The sequence below is a fragment of the Cheilinus undulatus genome, linkage group 16, assembly GCF_018320785.1.
Source record: "Cheilinus undulatus linkage group 16, ASM1832078v1, whole genome shotgun sequence".
NCBI lineage: Eukaryota > Metazoa > Chordata > Actinopteri > Labriformes > Labridae > Cheilinus > Cheilinus undulatus.
In genome coordinates, this window is record NC_054880.1 from 13,434,006 (window position 1) to 13,458,134 (window position 24,129).

Below are 24,129 nucleotides of genomic sequence, written 5' to 3' on the forward strand. Positions count from 1 at the left end.
ACTACCTCAGTATTAAAACAAGGCAGTGCTGTTATTTTGAGGTATAAAGATAAATAAGTTGAGCTCTCTTAAAAATAACCTGAAATAAATCATTACATAAAATTCATTTCATGGTTATCCATGGATATTACATCAGAATAATGAGATAACTTCATGTGTTATAAAAGGAAACTACCACTGTTATCTGGAGGCAACAAGAAAAACTAGAACCACCACCTGGTGGTTAGATGCCTCTGCGTGGTACACAATTTTAAACAGTCAGAATGTACAGTGGTCCATAATTAGGATATAGTCTGCGTAACATTAACACTACATTTATCATCTTTATAAACAGCACAATTAATAAATATCTTCATCATTTAAAAGGTTTCTGAATCCCATTCAGCGATAATAAGGTACACCAGAGTGACTCATTTGCACAGTTTAACTGGTTTGATTTAAACCAGAGGATAAAACGAGCCAATGTTCAACATGAGCTGGTCAATAAGATGCCACTGTGCACACACAGGAGCTGTTGCTTCACATTTAGCTTCCTCCTGTGCAGTGGAAGGTAAAGTTAAAGGAACAGGAGAAGTTTCTGAGAGCTCAAAGGTTATGGGACTGTGAATGTTTGGTCTAAACTTTAAGATTGAACAGAAAAGAAAACATACCCAAGTCAATATTTTAAGGCAGAAGGTGCAAAGTCTGAGTTGAGGTTCTGTGTTTTTAGGTGAAAAGGGAGATGAAAGAGGGGCAGGGTGTTGCTGCGCGTCACCTCAGTCTCTGTGGGGCGGTGGTGGTGGTGGTGGTGGTGGTGGTGGTGGTGGTGGACTCCGGGGTGGAGGCAGGAACTCATCGTCTCTCTGCAGTGTGGCTGAATTGTCGGCCATCATGAAGGAGTCGGTGGAGCGGGTGCTGATGCGAAGGGGGGCGAGACGGCGCAGGTTGCTGGGCGTCCACGGCAGCCTCACCTGAGCTCGCTCTGAGGGAGCTACCGTACCACTGTCAAGCTCTGCCTCCGCCAGCCAAGGGGGGATCTGCACTGCCGACATGGGGTCCAAGTCAGGCATGAAGGCTGGATTCTCAATGCCAGCTAGGTGAAAGAAACAAAGTGAATCAGTGCTGCGTCGGACACTTAAAACTCAAAATGTGTGCTATCGACTCTGAAAATTAGAGCTGAAATAGCTACTTTGGATTTTTAACACACCTCACTTGTTTAAACAACCATTTACTGTTCAGTCTCACAGTGTGGTTAAAGACAAGTAAACAAGATGTTTGGAGTTGTTTACCTCCTGCTCTGTAGGTGACCCTCATGGGGAATGATGTGTCATATCCTGAGGCGTTGTCTCCCTCTGAGAACTCAAAATCTGCAAAGAAAAAGTTGATCAACAGAGAGTTTTCTATGAGCGATGGACCAGTTAGAGGTCTACATTTAGTTTTAAGAACAAATCAGATACTAACCTTCATCACCAGAATAGTAGCTTTTACTTTTGTCCGTTGATTTCCCATTTGGCATCTGCAAATGATGCAGAAGTCAATATTTACTTCTACAAAACTGTACTTTTGATTGAAAAGGGAGACCAAATTCCTGCATCATAAAAAGGATTAAAACACCACAGAATAAGAATATAAAAGGAGAAATTTGAAACAGGCAAACTAATTATTTAAACATATCATAAAAACGTCGACAGTATTAGATAATAAGTGCCATAAATTGCACCTTTTGCTGCTGGTCTTTCTTTGTGTGCTTGGTGATGGGTTTCGGTGGAGCGACACCCATCTTTGCAGACTTGAAGGACTCCAATCGGCTCCTCATGGTCCTCTGGAAGATCTCCTGCACCTCGTTTTCATCCTTGTTGACGTCGAAATGAGTCCGGCTGTACCTGTGCCGGTGCTACAAACCAGAAAACAACAGAGAGCTTTCTATAAGGATCAAGAAGTTTGAATTGTATTATCAGATGCAATTTTTGGTAAGGACAAAGAAGACAAGCCTGCCCCGTGAAGTTAGACTCCCTAAAGTTATTAGAGTCACTATATAAAAGTTTTGGGAACTATTGCTTCAGTTTTACGTTTTTCTTAAATAATATTTCATGTGAGTCATCCGTCAATGAATAGGTTTTAAGTATTGTGGTAAATTACAAATGTTTTACATGCACACATTGATGTGATTCAATCTGCTGACCTGTTTCCTGCCTTTGTAAAGGTGCTGCTGCAGCAGGTGGTGAGTGTTAATGTCCTCTGTTTCCCTCACACCGTTCATGTTCTGCTCGTGCATTTCCAGGCTCACAGACGGCACAGGGTTCCTTCTAGAGCAGGAAAGCATCACACCAGTTAGTTTGTGTCTGTATTACACTCAAGTTTGCAGAAAATTTGGTCATGGAAAATATTATAATCAGAGCAATTCCCTTCGGAATTAGGAAGACTCTATTTTTCACATTTAGTTTATTTTGATGCACACTATATGGACAAAAGTATTCAGACACCTGACCGTTGCACCAACAGGCACTGTAAGGACATTACATGTACTTTGATATGGCGTTGGCCCCCCTTTTGCAGCTATAACAGCCTCCACCCCTCTTGGAAGGCTTTCCACAGGATTTTGGAGTGTTCTGTGGGAGTTTGGGCCCATTTATTCTATAGAGCATTTATGGGGTCAGGCACTGATGTTGACGAGAAGGCCTAGCTCGCAATCTCCGTTCCAGCTCATCCTAAAGGTGCTAGACGGGTTGAGGTCAGGGCTCTGTGTGGGCCAGTCAAATTCTTCAACATCAAACTCATCAAATCATGTCTTTATAGTCCTTGCTTTGTGCACTGGAGCACAGCCATGTTAAAATAGAAAAGGGCCTTCCCCAAACTTTTGTCACAAAGTTGGAAGCATAGTGGCTTAAACATTTTCCAAGGAGAATGAAAGAGTTTTCTCACCTCATTGAGGACGTTGCCCCGTGATCATCAGACGTGTCCGCCGTCACGTCTGGCATGATATCTGAATATTCATCATCAAACTTCTTTTTGAAATTGACCAATGCTTTTTCATTACGGATAAACTCCAGAGAGCCTCGACGTTCACCCTGCCAGACAAGGCAGAGGTTAAAATCAAGAGCAAGTTTTATTTCCATGATGAACGAAATGCAATGCACAGTACACAGTTACAGGGCAAAAGTGAAAGAAATAATCATAAAAGAACAAAATCAAGCACAATCTGTAGAGCTGAAAAATTTAGTTTATGCCAAAGTGTAAAAAGAAACATCTTTTTATACCAGAGATTGATCAAAATTTAGCTGGAATCAGCATTTCTTATGTGGTGATGGCTATGGTATGGCTTCAGAAACTAGAGGATAACACTGCTACTTTGTCCTTATTCATACAGTCAACTCAAATAAAGACAATTTTAGATTAAAACAAACAAAAAGACTAAGAGGGCTTTCATTACCATCTGGCTCTGGCTAGAATCTAGAATTCTTGTTTCTTAAATTTTTCACTTGAGAAAAAAACTCAAATGGACTTGAAAAAAAACAAACACAACAAAAACAGCAAATTCCCCACCTCTGCCACATATTGCATAGCATCGTTGAGGTTCAGCTGATGGAAGACTTTGAAGACATAGTCACGGTTCTTTCTCGCTGACGGCTTCATCAAAACTCTCGACATCCAGTTCTCTTCAAAATGATTCCACCTTCACAGCAAAATACACAATTGCAGCTTCAATCAATAACTTAAGAAGTTTTATCAAGTTAACTATAAAGACATTTATGTTACATACTTGTCCCTCATGTAGTTGTGTCCTATTTGTCCTGATATATCTTCTATGGCAACAAGCATGTGATCGAACACCTAAAACAAAATGAAAGACCCAGTTTAAATGATCTGTTTTTTCTTCTGCTGTGTTTGCAAAATGGTTGATATTTTATTTTGAGCTTTACCTTGTTCTGCACTTTCTCAATGAGTGTGAGCTCGGCCACAGCAGCTCTTTTCACTTTAAGCCAGGTGACCAAAGGTTTCATTGTGATTCCCTGCAACACAAGAGATTCAAACAAAAAACAGAGGACGTTACTTTTATGTTTTTGTTGGAAAGCTAAAAACATCTAAATATACAAATTAGGGGTGTCCTCGACAATAGATTTACATAGTCAAGTGTGATTCTATTCAGCTATTGGCAAAAGTCACTGCAAAATAATTGTTTTGAATAATAGTCAAACTTGCACATGCCTTGTATTTGAATTTCTTTAAAGTTATGGCCACAACAGCCATACAATTGTTGTTTTGTAGTTTTTCTTTTCCCTCTCCTTTTCTTTTCTCCCACCCCCACCCCTCCTTCTAGCCCTTTCCAACCCCAGCACAGCTTTGGCAGAGTACTATCAACATGAGACTGGTCTGCTCAACCGACCTGCCTTCTAAAGGAAAGGTTTTATCAACCTGTATCGTGGCTTAATACTGTTAGTGCTCAGCTCATGGTGGTTAACACTGGTCTTTATTCTAATAGGCCACAAATGAGAGTACGATCTAGACCTGCCCTCTTTGTAAAGTGTCTTAAGATAACTTTGGTTCTGAATACAAACAAAGACTGATTGATTATCTTGAATCCCTTGATGGCATTAATCAAAAGAAATGTAAAACAAGCTTTGTGGGTGAAGGGACTCTTCAAGTTAACATGAAACTAACTTTTTTGCTGGGAAGAACAAAAAAGCACGACAACATTGTGGGTTATATAAAAAGAAATACACCAAATCCAGTATAATTAAAGAAAGAATAACATCAGTGGGGAATAATTAGTTTGATAATTTAGATCAATCCCATGGATTATTGTTCATGTTGCAAAAAAGACAATTAAAATAATATATAATTTACTATTTGTGCTAGAATGAGTCTTGATTTATTTAGACAAAACAAGCAAATCCTTGTAAATTTAGACATCTAACACTCCCATAAAGCTGTAATGAATTGATCCTTGTTTCATTAGCAGGCATTTGACTATGAGACTGGCAGTTTAATTAGGCTTTTTGAACAGATTGTTGAATATCTGACCATTTGGGGGTCACCCCTCATACTGATACGTTTATTATAAGGGCAAAACAGTGTTTACCTGTATGATAACAGTGAAGTACACCACAATAAGAGTGGTGCAGACCATCAGATTCTTCTCCTTTATCTTGTTCTCATCCAGCATCGTTGCCAAACCATAAGCAACAGCCCCTCGCAGGCCACCATAGCTCATAATCACCTGATCTATGATCTCAATGGGGACCAGCCTGAACTTGTTGAGGATCCAGGTGAGGAAAAAGACCCCTAAAATACACATAAACACAAGATAAAACAGTTTGTGTCTTCTGATATCTGAAAAGTTTGACAGATAATGAGAGATTCTCACCGATGAATCTGTACACGAAGATGAAGAGCAGCGTGAGGAGGATGAAGCCCGTGTTCCACACCCAGATCACTTTATCGATGGCTGAGATGCCGAGGAACACGAAGATGATGGTTTCTGATCCGTTGGCTAAAAGCTTCATGACAAATCTGACTGTGGTGACAGAGCGCTCATCCATGTTTGCATTGATGTACTTTTGGCAGCACATACCACAGAAGACAATCCTACAGGACAGAAATATCAAAATCTAAAACATTTAGAAAGACAAAGCTTTACTTTCAATAAACGGCTGGACACAAAAACTACAAAATACTCACGAGAGGATGGCTGACAGGGAGAGCATCTCTGCAGTCAGGTAAGCCAGGTAACCCAGGACAAAGACAAAGCCGGCTTCGATGATCTGAATGTTTTTAGTGCATCTGGTCACAAGAGAGATCAGCAGGCCGAACACAAAGCCCACAAGAGACCCGCCGAATGCAACCACAAAGAAGGAAACTGGAGGAGGAGAAAGATGTAACATGTTTGCAAAGTTATTCTCTAGATTATACGCTATTTCTGAACATTTCAGCCCTGATCTTTCTGTTGAAAAGTCCCTGCAAACAAGTCTGCATAAATACATTAATGCTGGAAAAACAAACCCTGTTACGACCCCTTTTTGTGTGTATAAATGTCATTGCTTACTTATTCCTTTAATGATCTCCACAGCATTTATTTTGGATCCTCCCAGGGATACAAAGGCATCAAATACATTGAACAGCACCTAAGGGGAGCAGGTTATGAGAAATTTAAATCTATAAAGACATAAAATGTAAAAAATACGCAAAGGCTATGAGATAAAGGTGTGCTATAATTGCTAAATCTATACTTTTCAAATGTTTTCATCTCATTTTGAGTATTGAGTTCTTGTCTGAAGTGCATATAATTTTGGATTTATAACTTTTGTGCCTGTAGATATTTTATCAGCTGATGTGTGGTGATAAATTCATTTTTAAGAAAAAGTGGTGGTTGCTTTTGAGTCTAGAATTAAAGAAAAATATGGAGTTAAGAAGTTGTAGGTTATTCTGTATTTAGATGTAGATTTTTGTGACCTAGCAAATGGAGCAAATAAAGGGGGAAGTGCCTATAACCTCTTAGGACCATGATTAAATCCCCAAAAGAGTTCTAAAATGTCACTGCTAAGCTTCTGTTTTAAGGCCTTGGGAAAAAAAATATCAAGTTAAGAATGACATTTTTCAATGAAATCCCTCATTGTAGTTTTAAGAAGGTACTGAAGTTTCAAGACTCATTTTGTGGAAAAAAAATCTACATAGATCAACCACCTACAGGAATACTCTGGTTGAAAACTATTTGATAAAATCAAAGCAAAAGCCCTTAAGTTAAAGTACGAAATATTTGCATTATTAACCCCTCATGTCTTCAGACTCACAAACCTTTTTGCTTCTTGGGACACATGACAAAGATAAAGGAAATTCAAGCATACTAACCACTGTCACGCCGTCATTGAGCAGTGACTCCCCAAACACCATGATGAAGAGGACCTCATTGACGTGGACCTGCTCAAACACGGCGATGACGGCGACGGGGTCGACGGCAGCGATCAGACTGCCGAACAGAAGATACTGCAGCAGACCGATGTCGAGGTCACCTACAGCACACAGGGCAGGAGATATGATCAGTCAGACTTTACTTAATGTGTTTGAGCAGGAAACTGTAAAGGATTATGTCCTTAAATGCACGGTTTGTGAATTTGTCTCAATCAAAACATTGACAAACAAAATGTTTAAGGTGGCAGGTAATCGTGTGTGATTATGAAGGAGGGTTTGGATGAAAATTACTTTCCATAAGATATAATTACAAAATTATCCTTTTTAAGACATTGACGAATTTCTCCCAAAGAAGCAGGAACATTGTAACATTCTGGGATCAGTTGCAAGAAGTAGGAAGACAGTGCTACTTTTAACTGCTTTTCTCCTTTAATACTTCTAAACTTGCAAAATATTGGAATTGGCCAGATTCTATGCTTGTAATCAGGCATGGTTGTACCAGGTATGAGAACAGGACCAACCAATCAGCGTCATTTGAGGAGAATGAGGCGGTAGCTATGGGTGGGGTTTAGCTACGCTAGATGCTAGTAGCAATGGCTGATGCCGGTGTAGCGATTAGCTTAGGTGTAGCTATAATATAGTGGCAGTTTAGAGCTTGACCACACTGTTTTCATATTAAAGAGCAAAGAGCCACACTGAAAGCCTTTCATGAAACGTTTTTTTTTTTCACTGTTCTTCCAACATGAGTTTGCAATAGTTACAGACAAGGTTTAGTTGTACTGTGAGCCAGTAGTAATGACTTTAGCCGGTGAGGCTATCAGCTCAGATGTAACTTAAGTGGCACTTTTATCAGATCTGGACAGCATTTCTTTATGGAAAGAGGAGCAAAGAACCTCAATGAAAGATGTTTTTGCACTTTTCCCGACCAGCCTCAGCATGAATTTTATCCAACAAGTACTGCTGCTTGAAAACTATGTTAGCTTTTTGATAATAAACCCAAGTATGTACTTATTTATCCTGATATTTATAAAAACTAAGAAACACAATGATTCTGAGACAAGTTCATTAATCGTGTCTCTGGTCAGATTTGATGGAGTCATGACTCAAATAGGCAGTGTTGCTGTGCAAAAACAAGAACTGTATGACTCCCAGGCAGTTGTGAAGAAAAATGGAGTGTCTATCTCGTCATTTCTGACATGTTAGATATCATCTGAGCTAGAAAACTATGTAAAAATAATGTAAAGAGACAAAAGTATAAACAGGATAGAGATATGCAGGCTTCAAATTTTGAAGATGTGCACAGTTGACACATGACAACCTGACACTTGGCCATCATCCCTCTCTCTGTAAATCTGTCTCTATCTCTTTCTCTCTTACACTTATCTCTCTGAATAATGGCTTCCTGTGCTACTCCCTAATATATTCATCTAATATTACCCACAACCAAAATGCATTATAACACTGTAAAACTGATCAACAGCTGCCCCTTTGAGTTGAATGCACAAAAAATGATTGATATCTCTTACCCATGGCCCCTCCCATGTGACACCCCCATAGCGACAGCCCCAAGCTGGCGGCGTTCCAGCAGGTCCCAATGACGGCGTAGACCAGGATGGCACCCATGTTACTGAAAAAGAGCTTGTTGGGCATGGAGTATCCCGCGTCCAGGATGACTTGTGGCAACAGGTAGAAGAAGAACACGGTTGGGGTCAGCGTGAAGGTCTGCACCTTGTCTGCACCCCAAATCATCCCGCCTAGGATGAAGCCGAAGCAGATGAGCAGAGCGCTCTCTGGGATCACGTTGGTCACATGGTGATTGGCCTCGATAACTGGAAAAGAAACAAACAAAACAGAAGAACAGAAGAATGTAAATTTACTAAGATGGATAATATAAAGAATACATACATTTTCTCTGTGGTGTTTCCACACAAGCTCCAGCCTTTATAGACTCATAATAACCAATATAATGTCTGATAAATCATCAGAACTGGTGCCAGGTTTCAGTGGTGGGCAATAGATAGAAAAACACAATGAACCAAAACTAAACCATGAATCTAAAAGGTCTTTGTTTGGTTGATAAATTTGCAAATGATCAACAGCTGCACTCAGCTGAGAAAGTGGCACTTTTTGTTTTGACGTATGATTAACCTGCAGCATGGTGTGTATAAATGCTTATTAATCTTTCTGTGCAACTTAGAAGACTTTTCCAAAAGGTTACTCTGCTTAATGGTCTAACAAAGTGTCACTAAAGCTTATTTAATAATCAAACCTGCTGATCCATTAGAGTAGTTTCAAACCAATGTTTTCTTTCAGGCTAACTTTTGTTGTGCTGATGTTTTCCATTTATGTGTCTTTGAATAAAACTGAGCCGCTTGGAAAACAACAGTTTTGTAGATTTTCCTTAAATAGTATTGGGTCAATCACATTACAAAAATGCAATGATTAAAAATGTGTAAAACTTCTGACAATTTTTGGATCTAAAAGAACAAACACATCTAAAAGAGGAAGAAAGTCTTCTGTTCTCTGGAACAGCACACTGTGTTGATAACGCAGACGTCTGTTCACTGCTGCTGCCTGTGACTCTTTTGTTACAACATTAAAGGCATGCACATGGATGAGGACCCTTAGATCCTTTTTATTTCAATCTGATGCTATTATGATGACGCCCTAAATATCATGGACATTTCTCTCTGTGTTTTGGATTTATAATTCATCTGCTTTAAGGTCTAACACAATTCAGTTGTTTGAAAAGAGTCCTATTAAATCATATCTTTAATTTTTTATGTGGATTTTCATGTCTGTGCAAGAAGACCCAACTAACCCCTCCATTTCCAGTTCTCTGTCCTGTGAGTCTCAATGAAATATGATATCAAGTGCTTTTGTGATGACAAATGGAAGTATGAAGCTTTGCATTAAGGAGACTTTAACAGATTTACTCTGAATAGTTTTGCCTCCATGATAGCATAAGACAGAACAAAATTTTATTTTAGTGGGTCCTAACAACCTTGTGATTTAATAGTAATGAGTGGAAATAATCTAATAATTTGAGAATAAGGTAGTATTAAGTTGGCATTTTACTAAATAATTACTGTTAAATATGGCTATATTGAGGAGGTATTTACCTAGTTATAATGTATTAATTATCAAGTAATTCCTTGTAATATTGTGACAATTATCTGCTAATTAGGTGGTATTTTACCTTAACACCCTACCCCTAACCATAAGCCCCTAAACCTAGCCCTAAAAATTACTGGAAAATTATTCAGGAAGGACTCCTTAATTTAGAGGTCTAAAATTAAGGAATTTGCTGGGAATTATTAAGCAATTGATTATCTTATTATATTGGTAAAATACCACCTTATTACCAGAGAATTGTCAAAATATTCAGAAGGTTATGATTAAAGGAAAATACCACCCAATTATTAGAGAATATATAAAATATTATAAGGAATGACTTTATAATCAATACTTTTTTCCAGGTAAATTCTTCCTTAATATTACCATATTGTTAGCTGGTAATTCTCTGGTGATCAGGTGGTATTTTACCCCAACCTGTAAAGCCTACCCCAAACTTAACCCCCAACCCTAAAAAAATAATAACCTGAAAATTATTCAGGAAGGACTGGCTTGAATTAAAGGGGGGTAATGGGGAAAAGCCTCCTAATTATCAAAAAATATCTACAGTATTACAAAGAATTACTTGAGGATCAACACTTTTTTTTGGGTAACTACTTCCTTACTATTACAGAGTTGTTACTTGGTCAAATGTTTGGTAAAATGTCAACTTATTACTGCGTAATTACACTTAATTTGTTATAAATTAATAAATATTTACCACTTATTACTATAATACTACTATAATATTAGGGCTCACTATACTCACAATAAAGTGCTACCTACTTTTCAAACATGGATATGGATATGGATATTACTGATGCTTATTCAACTTCCTGTTTCAACACAGACCTGCTTTAATTTTCAAAGAAAATGAATTTTTGGGCAGATAGCAAATTTGGATGTGATCTTAAAAGAAAGGGAAATAAGGGAACAGTAAAAAGGTAAATGTCTGAAATCAAAAGGTGCTGATGATTACTTTGAACTTGTCCACTGAGCTTTCTGTGAGTTTTCCAAGTGAAATAAGACATTATGGAGCAGTGGTGCCTATTTTATGTCACTGTGGCTGCAGCCACCAACTAAAGTGTGCTGAGAGGGGTAATAAAGCATGCGATTAATGCAATTTAAAAAAATATTATGCACTAATTATATACCTTAATCACATCAGGATTAATGCTGACAGCCCTAATCCTTTCTACAAAAATAATTAGCTGTTGTTTTGAGTGCATTATTTTGCATTAGTAATACATTTCTGATATTTTCCATATCTGCTGCAGGGGGTTTTACTTAAAAATGCATCTATGTGATTGTTTTTCTCTGTATTACTAGTTCACTTGTGATCTGATTGCAAGGGTTCACACTGTCCTGAAGCAGGTCTGTTTGTAATGTGAGTGCTGAAACTTATATGCAAATTATTTTGCACTTATCTGCTTTAAATGTTCCCTTTTAAACGTGTATGTTTTGAAAACAAGGAAATGTTTTGTATGAAATAAAAAAAAATCAAACGTGTGCCAGCCTGCAAGATGAGAGTTTCCAGTGTTTGATAAAAGAACAACATTGTGATTTTTTCACAATTGGTGTGTTAAAAATAGTTTGACTTAATCTCTCTCTTATAACACTGCAACTATGTTTTGACACAACTTTACACCAAAACACTACTATTTGTGCTTATTCAACTGCTTTCTCGCCGTCAGTATTAACTCCCAGTACATATTTATCAGTCTACATTATAAAAACACACCTATGTGGGAGATTATATTAATCAAAAATGTTTGCTACATACCCAGTTTACACAAACCAGCCACCAGTATCCACAGTGTGATTAAGTAAGGGTCCTCTACGTGGTGCCACTTAAATGTCACGATGGGTATTCCTGTGATAACGGAGCTGTGCTCGTGTTCAGTCTCATTCAAGCACTCACATTGGTGAGATTCCTGATTTTTAAGCACTGCATGTCCATTAACTCCTGAGATGAGGCAAATCAGCAGCACTGACCCCAACAACCAGGGGTGTATAAATCCACAGCGATGCATTTCATCAAAAATGAGAGAAAAAGACTTCAGAAATAAGGATAAATTCCTTGGTCTTGAAGGTGAATTATCTGACAAAGTCAGATTGATCTGTCAGACAATGTGGCACATTTCAGACCCCTCCTTTTTGATGTTTGTTTTGTCCTCTGTCTGAATGAATTGCTTCACTTTAACCATATTTTTGACTCTTATTTCACGTCATCTCTCTATCTCACTCTGTCACTTTGTATCCTCATCCCTCCCACCGTCTGTGGTCCAGAAGTTTGCAGAATCCTGGACTCAGCCTTTTATATATACAGTAGCTCCTCTATGGCAATGTCTTGTGCACGTGTGTCATTGAGTGTTTAGGTTTACAGATTAAGGAGGGGTAACGGATGTCCAGGAAAGGTCTTCAGTTATTCAGTCACACCTGAAACACTCACCGGTCATATATTTGTTTGCCTTTTTGGTCTTCGTGACACATTTCTGTGTGTGTGGGAGTGAGGGGGAGTTAGTGATGGAGCAGAGGTCATCTGATAGATGAACACAATACCTGCGAATGAATAATTTGTCTCACCGCTGGTTGCTCAGTAATGATTGACACTGATGTTGCTCAGTCCTAGTTAAAGACTCCCGGAGTTTAAATTATGGTGATGAAATAAGAACACTCCAGCTGTCCCTTAATAAATCATAAATGAAAATAAAACCTTACTTCTATGATGAAACACCACTATGACACAATGATTCAAAGAGCTTATATCTTTCTGCCCCAAATGTTTGGCATTTAAGGTTATCTTAAATTTGAAAAAGAGCCCCAGTCTGATGTTTATGTAAAATACCTACTTGCCTTTGGTGAAGTTTTGTGGTAGCTCTAAAACCTCTCCATACTTTTCAGCATTGATTGTGTCTTTCCAGATGTGTAAGCTGCCCTCGCCATAGGCACTAATGCAACCTCATGCTATCAGAGATGCAGGCTTTTGAACTGTGTGCTGATCCTTTTTAGTCTGTAGGGCACAGTGTCCGTGGTTTCCAAAAAGAATTTCAAATTTTGATTCATCTGACCACAGAACAGTTTTCCATTTTTCTCAGTCCTTTTTAAATGAGCTTCGGCCCAGAGAAGACAGTGTCATTTCTGTATCATGTTCACCTTTGGCTTCTTCTTAGCATGATACAGCTTGAAACTGCATTTTTGTTTGCCACTTCACCGTTGTCACATAGGCTTTCACCACATGTTTGACCTCTTTGACCTTCAGTGGCTGTCTTGTCTGGAACAATGCATTTCTTTTTTATTAGCCCAGTATCAGTAACAGTGACTTTAGCTCTTTTGCCATCTGGTGGCTGGCAGAGCCCCCCCATGTGGCTGTAATGTGTACTGCAGACATAAATGTCACATCACTGTAAAAAAGAAATTCTGAAAACTCATTTGGCAACCAAAAAAATATCTCCCATGACCCAACTGTGGGTTCAGACCCAGGCTTTGGGAACTACTTAGGGACTCTGCTGCTATAAAATGCTCTTTTTATATCCAGTCATGTTATTGACCAATTAAGCTAATCAGTTGTACGATACTTCTTGTTTTTCCAGTTGTTTTTCCATTTGTACCACTTACTTTTCCAGCCTTTTGTTGCCCCCTACTTTTTTGAGCTCAGTTCAGACAGGCTCCTATTTTCATGAAACGGTAAAATGTCTCAGTTTCAACATCTGATATGGTGTTTATGTTCTATTGTGAATAAAAAACAGGTGATTGATATATGCACGTGATTGCATTATGTTTTTATTTACTTTTTACACAACACATTTTACCTATTTTTGAGAATCAGGGTTGAAATTAAATACACTTAATGTCCCGTTGGCATAAATAAAGCAAGTAAAGTTTCAATAAATTTCACCAAATGTCTTTAAAGCTCCAGTAAGTGGCATTCAGTTTGTTTTGATTTTGGCGCCCCCTGTGGACAAAGTGTTACCTCTCATCTCTTTGCTGATTTTGTCCTGTACATGTTGTGTTTTCAGATAAATCTCACCTTGCTTTATAAAATGAAATATATAACACAGTTAATCTTTGGTGTGAAAATGTAAACCCAGTCTTTCTGCAGTGTCCTATTGCTCTCTTGGTCTGACACCTACCCCCCAACAGCTCAAACACGAGTTAAAAAGAACATCATCGAAATAATCTCCCTTCTTCCTGATGGTCCAGTTTCCTTTTATGGTCCATGAAGAGACATTAGGAATAAGTTATCTCTGTTTCATAACCTGCTAAAAACTCCTCATGGGAGTTTTGAAAACATTTGTGTTCAGCAGTAATGGGCTTGAGTGTCACAGACAGGTGGGGGAGTTAATTCTGTGCATGACTGATACACAAACCTAGCTGAAGAATAGGTAGATTTGTCTACATTCTTAAATCGATTCTGCATTCCTTCTGTACATAATGAAGTTATTCTCATGAGCAATGATTCAAAGAGCTTGTTGCGTGATGACTTGATGATTTTTTTTGCCCAACAGTCCCGTCCTGTTAGTGCAGAACAAGGGACAATAGCCTCATTGGTAAGATGGACCTGAAATTTAAGCTCCCACACAGACACAGGTGTCAACTGGTAACTCTCTTTAGAAGGAAGGAAATATCTGACCGGTGGACATGTAGTTTGGTCTGTTGAATTATTCCTTCACCTTTGTATCTATCAGTCATCTTGTTGGTTTCTTATGTAATCTTAAGGCTATAAATCACACTTATGGGAACAATTAGCTGCATGGTCAAGCATGAAGTCCTCTGTTCAGCCTTATTAACCAAAGACACAATAAATCTCCATTAACAGTGGCTGGCTTTTAACTTTTGCCTTTCATTCATTGTACAGTGGTCACTGTTCTTCAAACTGAAGGCCACCTTATGGTGAAATAGAGAGTAAGTTTTAAAGTTGTTTTAAGGTGAAGCTTCAGTAGCTTCAGGTAAATTATGTTATCTTTAATCAGAATTCTCTTTTTACTCAAAATAAGGTGTCATAGCCTTTAAATGTGACCTCTCCCAGAGATAACATGTACACTTCAACGTGTATTTCTGTTTCCATTATTCACCTGATGCTTTTAATAGAAGTTACATGAAATTAGTCAGACAGAAAATAAACTTTCATTTCAACATGTTTCGATAGGGAGAGCGGATGAGAAACCTGGATTCTTGATTCAATGAAATGATATTAGACCAAAAAAAGGGAACTCATGTATTATCTGACGGTTCCTTAAAAGATACACAAACCTGCATTTCTTGTTCATTATCCTTTAATAATGTTGGAGCAGTGGGAAATTGGCTGCAGTGTGAAGGATGAGATAAAGTACCGAAAGTCTATCAGGAAGAAATAACATCTGAAAAATGAGGAATTAGTGTCCAGTCAGTGCCCAAACATGGTCTGTTTAAATAAAAAATGTCCAAGTATCAAAATGTCTATATCCTCTATCAAGAAACATCATAGTGCAAGATGCCCTTGTCTAGACTTGTTTCAGTTTAAAATGGGGTGGAAATAACAGGGTAACTCACAATATGAGATGATATGAGATGGTGATACGGCATGATACGAGATGATATGATACAGGATGATACAAAACAGTACGATACAATAGGATACGATACAATACAATTCAGTACAATACGATATGAGATGGTGATTCCATACGGTATAATACAAGACAGTGATATACGATACAGTAGGATACAAGATGGTGGTATGATAAGTTACAATACAGTACAATATGATACGATTGTGATATCATACGGCACAAGAAGAGATGGTGATATGATTTAGGTTGGTATGAAACGATACAATACGATAAGTTATGAGACAATATGCCATGACATAGCATGATATGATGTGATATGATATGATATGATATGATATGATTTGATACAAGATAGCGATGAAATACAATACTCTACAATGTGAAATGGTGATTCCATACGGTATAATACAAGACAGTGACACGATACGATTCTACAGAAGAGTATTAGGGCCACTGAAAAAAAAAATTTGAGACGAATTTTTTTTTTCACTTGTAAGAAAAAAGTCAGAATTCTGAGATTAAAGTCAGAACTCTGAGTTTAATCTCAGAATTCTGAAAAAAAATTGAGACTTTTTTTTCATTTGAAGAATAAAGTGGCCCCAATACTCTTCCGTATGATACGGTAGGACAGTGGTTCCCAAACTTTTTTCCTATGAGCCCCCCCCTTACTTGTATACTTGTAACAACAGGTGATACATGGATGTCAAAAATTAACATCAAATTTAAAAGTTTTTAGTGATCAAATCTATATAAAATAGCCCCACACAAAGGTTTTCTTAAAAAGAGACCTTTGCATAAGCTATTCATAAGTGTTTCATCATGATTTTAATCAGTAGAAGTGAATCTAATTTTGACAGCCTCAGGACAGACAGAGCCTTGCGCCCTCCCTGAAATTTCTGTCACCTCCCAAGGGGGTCCCAGATCCCAGGTTGGGGACCAATGCAGCAGGATGCAAGATGCTGGCACGGTAAGATACACTACAATAAAATATGATATGATACAAGATTGTGATATTATACGGTACAAAATGAGATGGTGATATGATACAGGTTGGTAGGAAATGATTCATACGATAAGTTATGATGTGAAATGATATGATATGACATGACATGAAACGGCACGACCCGGTGTGGTATGGTGTGATATGATACAGTACAATATGGGATTGAGATTCTACGCAATGTGATAGGAGACAGTGATACTATACGATATGATATGAGATACACGGTCCACAATACCAATAATATCGCAACACAGACTTAAGTTTTTACACGGTAGATCAGGGTCACATCCGTAACATCCACCCAGTCTTGATCCATTTGCATCCCTTACTACCACAGTGTCTTGTTTTACCCACAAATTCACATTTTTGCTTGACTCTCTGATGTTTTTCACAGAAGAAAAGTGAATAGGATATTTCAGTGGTCATTTTTTGGGCTTTCAGAGTAAATCCATTATCCATCTTACTTTTTCGTCTTTAAACACAAAGTATTTAAATCAAACAGTGCCAGGAGGTTCTCACTGACTAGGGAAGCCTCTATTTACAGCTTTTCTCGCTCATTATGAGAAACTCATCTGTAGTGACTAATCCCAAACTTAGCCGCTACCGGCTGATAGTGGGCATTAAGATGTTACGACGTGTACTCAGTTAACGAAAACAAAACAAACCGATCAGAGAAGTCGCCGATTTAACTCCAAAAAAGGCGTTTTATTAACACTCAGCGTTTCCTTCAGCTTCCAACAAGCCTATGATTGAAATTAATACAAATAATATAAAAGAAAACCGAGCACAGTCGAAAACTGTTGGGCTCCTTCCACTTCAACCACTTTTACATAATTAACACAAACCTTTAACACCTGTTGCTGGCTTCAGCCTGCACCAAAGGCCACTTCACTGACCTCTGGTGGCTCGGAGAAAACAATTAAAGCAAAGTGAATACATGGCTCTTACATCATCCATGAAATAAAATGTAGGTTTGATGTTTAGTAAATGAACCTTAAGCAGTGCAGTTTTTATCAAGCAGAGTTCTTAATTCAAAACCAGAAATTAGCCACAGAGGCAGGCAAGCTGGAAATGCCTAATGGGGACCCATCGTAGTGAGCTATGATGGATGGAGTTAGGCCTTACAGAGGTGAGCTTGGACACTTGACTTGTAGCTGATGACAGAAAACAATTGTGGGCTATCAAAAGTAAGCACTGGAAAACATGAATGAGATGCAGCAAGAGAAAGGCAGCATACTGTAGTGTTTCCTTTGTTATGTAGCAGTCTTTCTTTCATTTTCAACTGGGACCAGAACCCTGACATTAGGAAAGGTGGTTACATGAAAGATGAGTCTTTTTCAATCCTTCTGGAATTCATTGAATACAATGCTTCGTCTGAATATTTAGACTCAGTCTGAACTATTTTAGGTTACAGTTCCACCTTTGTTAACTTCTTCTGTATTTGTTTTAATGATAACTAAAAAGAAAAGTATCTGTGACAGCTTAAAACAAGCTAAATCTGAAGGTATTTCTTTTTTCTGTGCCATTTTTCATGAATAACTCCTCATAAAAGCTAGTGTCAGTGCAAACATGACTGTAACATTTTACAGCCGGTTCACACAGACGTTGCCAACGTTGCTTTATCTAATGTTACTACTGATGTCGCTTGGCTGTGTCAGATTTCACTGTTTGGTTCTTCAGAGTCATTTCCTGCATCATATACTGTACAGCCCCGTATTTATGTCAGTGGACATGCACACAAACACATGCACATGAGCATGCACACTCATTCATTTACATTGTCCACAGTGCTGCAAACCGTTTGTGTCTGTTGTGTATACATGAAAGGCTAATGACCATTTTCCAGGACAAAACAAGAACTTCATCGGGTGACCGATTCAACAGAGGTCAGGGTCTGTTCGGCTGTTTCAATGTCCAAGTTATGGTACGGGTCTAGTCACATTATTTGAGTTTGAAATATGGGCATAAATGTTGAATTATTTCAAAGAAAGCCCTGTCTTAAAGTAGAATGCATGGTTTTATCACCGTGATATCAGCAGACATTAGCTTAAAATATTAATTATCAGTGTCAGCAGAATATTTCTGATGATATTCCAGCTGTAAATTTCAGATTCATTCCTTAAATTTTAAAGTTTGTTCAAAGGAATGAAGTTCTTTTTTCATCATTAAACTGGAGATCTGATCTAAACTGTTAAAAGAAAATAGGATGAGATATTTTTGCATTGAACCAAACGAGAGAAACAAGAGGTATCAGTTTTTCCACAGGGGGCACTAAAATCAACCCCAAAAAAGCTTGTTATAGGGACTTTAACACTGCTTTTAAAATAAAAATACAGATAAACTTTATCATTTTAGAATTATTTTATAAAGCACTGGGTAATAGTTTATACATGGCTGTAAAAAATCCATCTTGACTAATGCCGAGTGAACAAATCATGTAGTATTGGATGCACTTTTGATAGTTTAACTGGTTGATAAAGACATATTATATAAGGTCTAAATCAAGTGGCATGATGATTTAAGTTGAGCCAACTTTTTCTGGTGGCTCAGCTTAAACAGTCGGTGCAAGTACTTACTGATAAATATATTTCTATTGGAAAAATTTTCTGTCAACTTCATTTTTAGATATGACCATGTTGGGTTAACTAAACAGCACTATGAAATAGTAAGTTGGGCCCCTCAACTCTAAAAAACTGTGGAACCTGTTAACTATTTAAGTTAGGCCCTCATATTCATTTTCACCATGTATTTCTATTCATTCATTAAAAAAACATACCTGAAAATAAAAAAAACTATAATATTTAATAAAATATGGAACATTTTCTCGTGCATATACACTGAGAAAGCTACACCTTGAATATCTGCCATAAAATGTGGTGTATGACGCTAATTTTAATACCTATTTTTACGTGGGTTGTGCCTTCAGTCCAAACGACGGATAAGCATAAAATGCTGAGACATGCTGTCATGATCCCAAGTTCAGACGCCACCATCGCCTTTCACAATGACCTGACATGATTTAAAATTTTGCCCGCATTGATTGTGTATTGCACCCAACCTTTACTCTGCACGTAGCTTGCTGGGATGCATGGCAAAGCAGACCAGACTGGCAGTGTCACTTTTTAACTGTTTTTCTCTCTTTGGTCATTCTACTGCATGTGAAGGAACCCATAGTATACTGTCGAGGTAATGAACCTTGTGGATTCTGGTTTGATTCCTCCATTTACCTGTCTTTAAAAGTAATTACCATCTAAAACCATTAATTCCCTCTGCTATGAGATTACTAAATACTCCTTGGGTTTTATATTTTATGCCTAATACTGTCTCTTAGCTTTTTAACCCTCACAGATCCTTTATATCCTGTAGTGGATCGGTCACTTTTGTTTTTTAGTCCATTGTTAAGTTTAGCAGCCTAATTTATACCAGCATTTGTTTTTAGAAGAGGCAGGCAGACCAACTTGCTGGTTGAGGGCCTGTACTTCACCAGCACCACAGGCTGAGAGCTCACCGAAGTGGTTTAGGATTACAGGATTTAGAACTCAACAGTGAAAATCCATGTGATAAAAGAGCTATAAGACTGCATGCTGTGGTTGTCACTGAACGCAAAGGAAATTGTCTTGCAAGAAAGACCATTCAAATCTTTTATTCCTCTGGGAGACCCTCAAAACTGGCTACATTTTAATACCAGTGCAACTTATTTTCTAGATTTTTTTTAGTAATTTAAGGCAATTCAGAGTTGATATCAGTTTCACACCAATCCATTAATTGCTACACATTCTAAGGAGCTTAGTTAACCGATTAAATTTAGCACTAACAGCTGGAGATCTGTTCATTTGTAGGATGTATTAATGGAATCTTTTATTGATTAGAAAGATATTTATATTGCCATCTATATGCACCAAAACACTGTCCTGACCAAAACACAAAGCCAATTGCCCTGTAAATGTAAAAGTACTTGGCAATAAACCTAAATTGGTAACCTATCATGAAATAAAATTACATATACAATATTTGAAAAATAGGTTTTGACCTGATGCCAGCTAATTATTACATTACTCATTTTTAATTCATCAGAGTTTATAATGATAGGATTATACTGAGACTGCTTTGCATTAATTTTAGTATAACTGTTTTCAAATAAACTGTTGCAGACCCTTAATGAAGAAGACTTGTGAGGACTCACCAAGTTTACAGAGCCAGCAGACGAGGATCCAGAGGGCCACTATGTACGGTACCTCTACATGGTGCCACTTCCAGCTCACGATAGGAAGAGTGGTGATGGGTGCTGAACCATGACCGCCATCCGCATGTCCGCTGTCTCCAGAGTCCCCATGTTCAGAGTGTTCAGAGTCTGAGCTTGAGGTGTTCCCATGATCGCTGCTTGTCAAAGTTTCATGTCCGCTGTCTGAACTGTCGTGTTCAGTGTCAGACTCGGTATCATGTCCAGTATCTGAACTCGCCAGGCTCAGGCTTCTGGACACCACAAGGAACAAAAAGAGAAAAAATACAAACCTCCAAGAAGCTGCCATGTTTTTGGTAAAACGGGTTGATAAAATTATTTAGGCTGTTGACTCAATGATCAAGTCATATCAGATCAGATGGGAGACTTCCAGTCCTTCTCTCTCACCTGGTTCTCACACATATCTTTGTTGTACACATGTCCATACCTTTATCCCACCTGAGCATTGTGGCCTCCTCTGTCCTCTCCTCTGTGTATCACCTTTGTAGAGAAGGTGAAGCTCAGCCCATCCTGATGTAAGTCTGTAACCTCCCACTTTGTACCCAGATCAGCTCGTTCTACAAGTTATCTCAATGGGAGAATTGATGCTCTTAGACTTTCCTTGATTACTTTAAAACTTTATAGGCAGTTTTTCACTGATGGTTGACTGTTTTGTACAAAACTTATCAGAAATTCTCTCTTTTTTCTTTCTTTCAAACCCACATATACCTAAGAAAGCTGAACTCAAAAGTTTTTTTTCACTGCTGAAGATTTGTTTATGATTTCTTGTTTTTGCTTGCCAAATACAAGCCACTCTACCAATTTTGCTTATCAAGTTTGTAGAAGTTCTTGTCATCTTAAAAAGAGACTAGTAAAGTCACGATTACAGAAACTGTTAAGAACATTTATCAGAAAAGTATATTTGACAATAAGCAATTATTTTAACTGCTTATTGTCAAATATTTTTCAAGAGAAAATGAGATTAATTGCAAATTATATGATATTCTTATGTGATAGTAAATATATTTGTTTTCTATATTTTTGAAAATGTCTTGCACAAAGATTTACTGTTTACTGCCAAAATGAGTTCAAGATAAGTTGTTTATAAAAAAGGTTGCTGGTTGTCAGAGTATGATTATTGAGTATTTGTTGACATCAAAATTCGAGTGACATTTCTGTAGTTGCACATCTGTGCATGTTATCTAGGCTAATATAGCTCAACTCAAGTTCTCTTATATGCACCATGTTAGTCATGGTGTCTGGAAGAACTCAGATCAAAAAAGATGACAATACCATGCTGTGCAAGAATTTTGGCATAATTAAAAAAAAAAATTCCAAGTATTTATTTGCAGTTTTTCCAGTATGAGACCTTCATCATGCAAACAGTTCTACAAAATGCAATGAAATGCAAGCTTGCAAACCGAAAGAATAACAGCTCGATGCTTAATCCCATGCACTTAAAGCATCCTGTTGATCTCTTTTTTGCAAAACAATTACCTTGCTGATGATTCTGGGGAGGTCAGCTAACATTAGCCAATATCACTAGCATCAGACATGAGTATGTTTTAATCATTTTTTAGTAGGGATGCCACACAATTAAATCTTGTATTGCCATTATTCCCAGAATTGCTATAGTAAAGTGGAATCTATGGAATGGAATTGAAACTGCTATCACTATTGCTTAAATTTAACTAGTTTTGTGTCAACATTTAAGTTCTGCTATCATGGTAACCCTAATGGACATCCAGTTATACAAGAACAGGAAGTCAATTTGACCGTTTTGTCTCCCTCATTGGAAAGTAGCATCTGCCCCCCAAACATCCCCTCATGTTGCCACACTGAACAACAATGAATGTGTTGAGCCTTCATCGCCTCTATGTTCGTGTGTTTAGGTGACAGAGACATGTAAGTGAACCTTAGTTTGGACGTGCTGTTTCTTTTCTGTGAGTCATCAATCCAGATTTTCCTTCCCTGTTAGGCCTAATCTCTTTGATTAAAGTTGAACAGCAGCTTTTAGCTCTCATTTACATTTCAGGAAACTGAAGATATGTCATTTGTTCATTGTTGATCAAGGCCTTACCAGAAATCCAGGGCTTTACAAAAATCCCCAAAAGAAACTGCAAAAAAAAATAGAGTACCTTCCTTATGACTTGTTTCCTGCTTTGTGCATCACTGACCTGGATAACTGGGATAATAATGTGTATTTTGTGTATTAATGTTCTATTTTAACATATTTTCAAGTTACAGAAGGCATGTCAGGATTATGTCATTAAATTTAACAAGAGGATGACATCCTCCTCTGAGACACCAGCATGAGCTTCATACGAGCTGTTTGCACGGCAGCTCTGTTGACAGTTTATCAGTAAACTGGCTGCATCAATTGTTACCCTGGCTTAGGATAGGTCTGTATCAAAGGTCAGCGGTAATAAGAGGGTCTCTGTGAGGTTAACAGTCAACAAAGAATAGCCCATGGTACTGCCTTGACCTTAAAATCCAGGCATCAACTGGAAACTTGTTGGAAAGAACCTGTTGGGACTCAAACTAGTGAGCCACAGGAGTTTTGGTATAAATTAAAGAATGACTCAATGTGAAATTATCAGAATAATTTTTTATTTATATGGTAAATTATCATCTGTTTATTTATCGTCTTTCAAGTCTGCACAATAAATCAAAATGGCATCATTTTTGCAATATTTTGGGGGATTTATTTTGACTTCAGAAGAAGTTACAAACAAGGGTATTGTGTAAAGCACAAAGAAACAGGGACCAACATAGAAACAAGCTAATATGTTCTTTTTGATATTGTTTTTTCCAATTCTCCATTTTGCTATCATATATAAAACAACGTAATTACACACTGAATATGTATTTAATATTAAGCATACAATAAATAAATTAAAAAAGAATGATACCATTCAACCACTTCTTGCAACCAGTTTTGTTTAAAACAGCGGTTCCTGTCATGAGGGTCTGGACCCCCAGAGGTTGCAAGAGAGAAAGCCTGCTTCACAAATCCATAGCATGGGATATATTTCACATGTCTCATTAACAGCCCATACAGGGTGTTTAGGAAAGGGCAGAACATTAAAAAAAACTATCAAAGATGTTTATTGGAGATACATGCTGTCTGTCATATTCATTATGAGCCAAACAGACCAACAAACATGTGATATTATAGGCATGGGCTGCCAATGGGGGTAATTTACATAACCTAAGCTCAACAGGCAGCCATTGTCACGTCAATACATGATTCTTCACTAACTCTGGAGCCAGTTTAAACTCTGATCAGAGCAGTCTAGGAGAAGAGTAAAAACATCTTTTAAGCATCTGCGTCCACATTAATCCTTTCCAGTCAA

At 37.8% G+C, this 24,129-nt stretch overlaps 1 protein-coding gene across 1 annotated transcript; it reads right to left on the reverse strand.

Annotated features, from left to right (window-relative positions):
* Nucleotides 1-755: 755 nt before the first annotated feature.
* Nucleotides 756-21,083, reverse strand: LOC121524243 (sodium/hydrogen exchanger 3-like). Its single transcript, XM_041809522.1, has 16 exons — nt 20,738-21,083; nt 8,412-8,714; nt 6,826-6,986; nt 6,023-6,101; nt 5,659-5,836; nt 5,345-5,565; nt 5,060-5,262; nt 3,900-3,989; nt 3,740-3,810; nt 3,523-3,652; nt 2,902-3,047; nt 2,162-2,285; nt 1,700-1,873; nt 1,441-1,495; nt 1,269-1,346; nt 756-1,072 (listed from the first exon to the last, which is right to left on the reverse strand). The coding sequence occupies exons 1-16, from the start codon at nt 21,081-21,083 to the stop codon at nt 756-758; spliced, it is 2,676 nt and encodes an 891-aa protein (XP_041665456.1).
* Between the last annotated feature and the right edge of the window lie 3,046 nt (nt 21,084-24,129).

Coding starts and splice junctions, on each gene's coding strand:
- LOC121524243 (XM_041809522.1), bottom strand. CDS start 21,083: ATGGCAGCTTCTTGGAGGTTTGTATTTTTTCTCTTTTTGTTCCTTGTG. Junction 6,102..6,825: donor TCAATGACGGCGTGACAGTG/GTTAGTATGCTT, acceptor TGCTCCCCTTAG/GTGCTGTTCAATGTATTTGA. Junction 1,073..1,268: donor GGTCACCTACAGAGCAGGAG/GTAAACAACTCC, acceptor TCTTTCACCTAG/CTGGCATTGAGAATCCAGCC.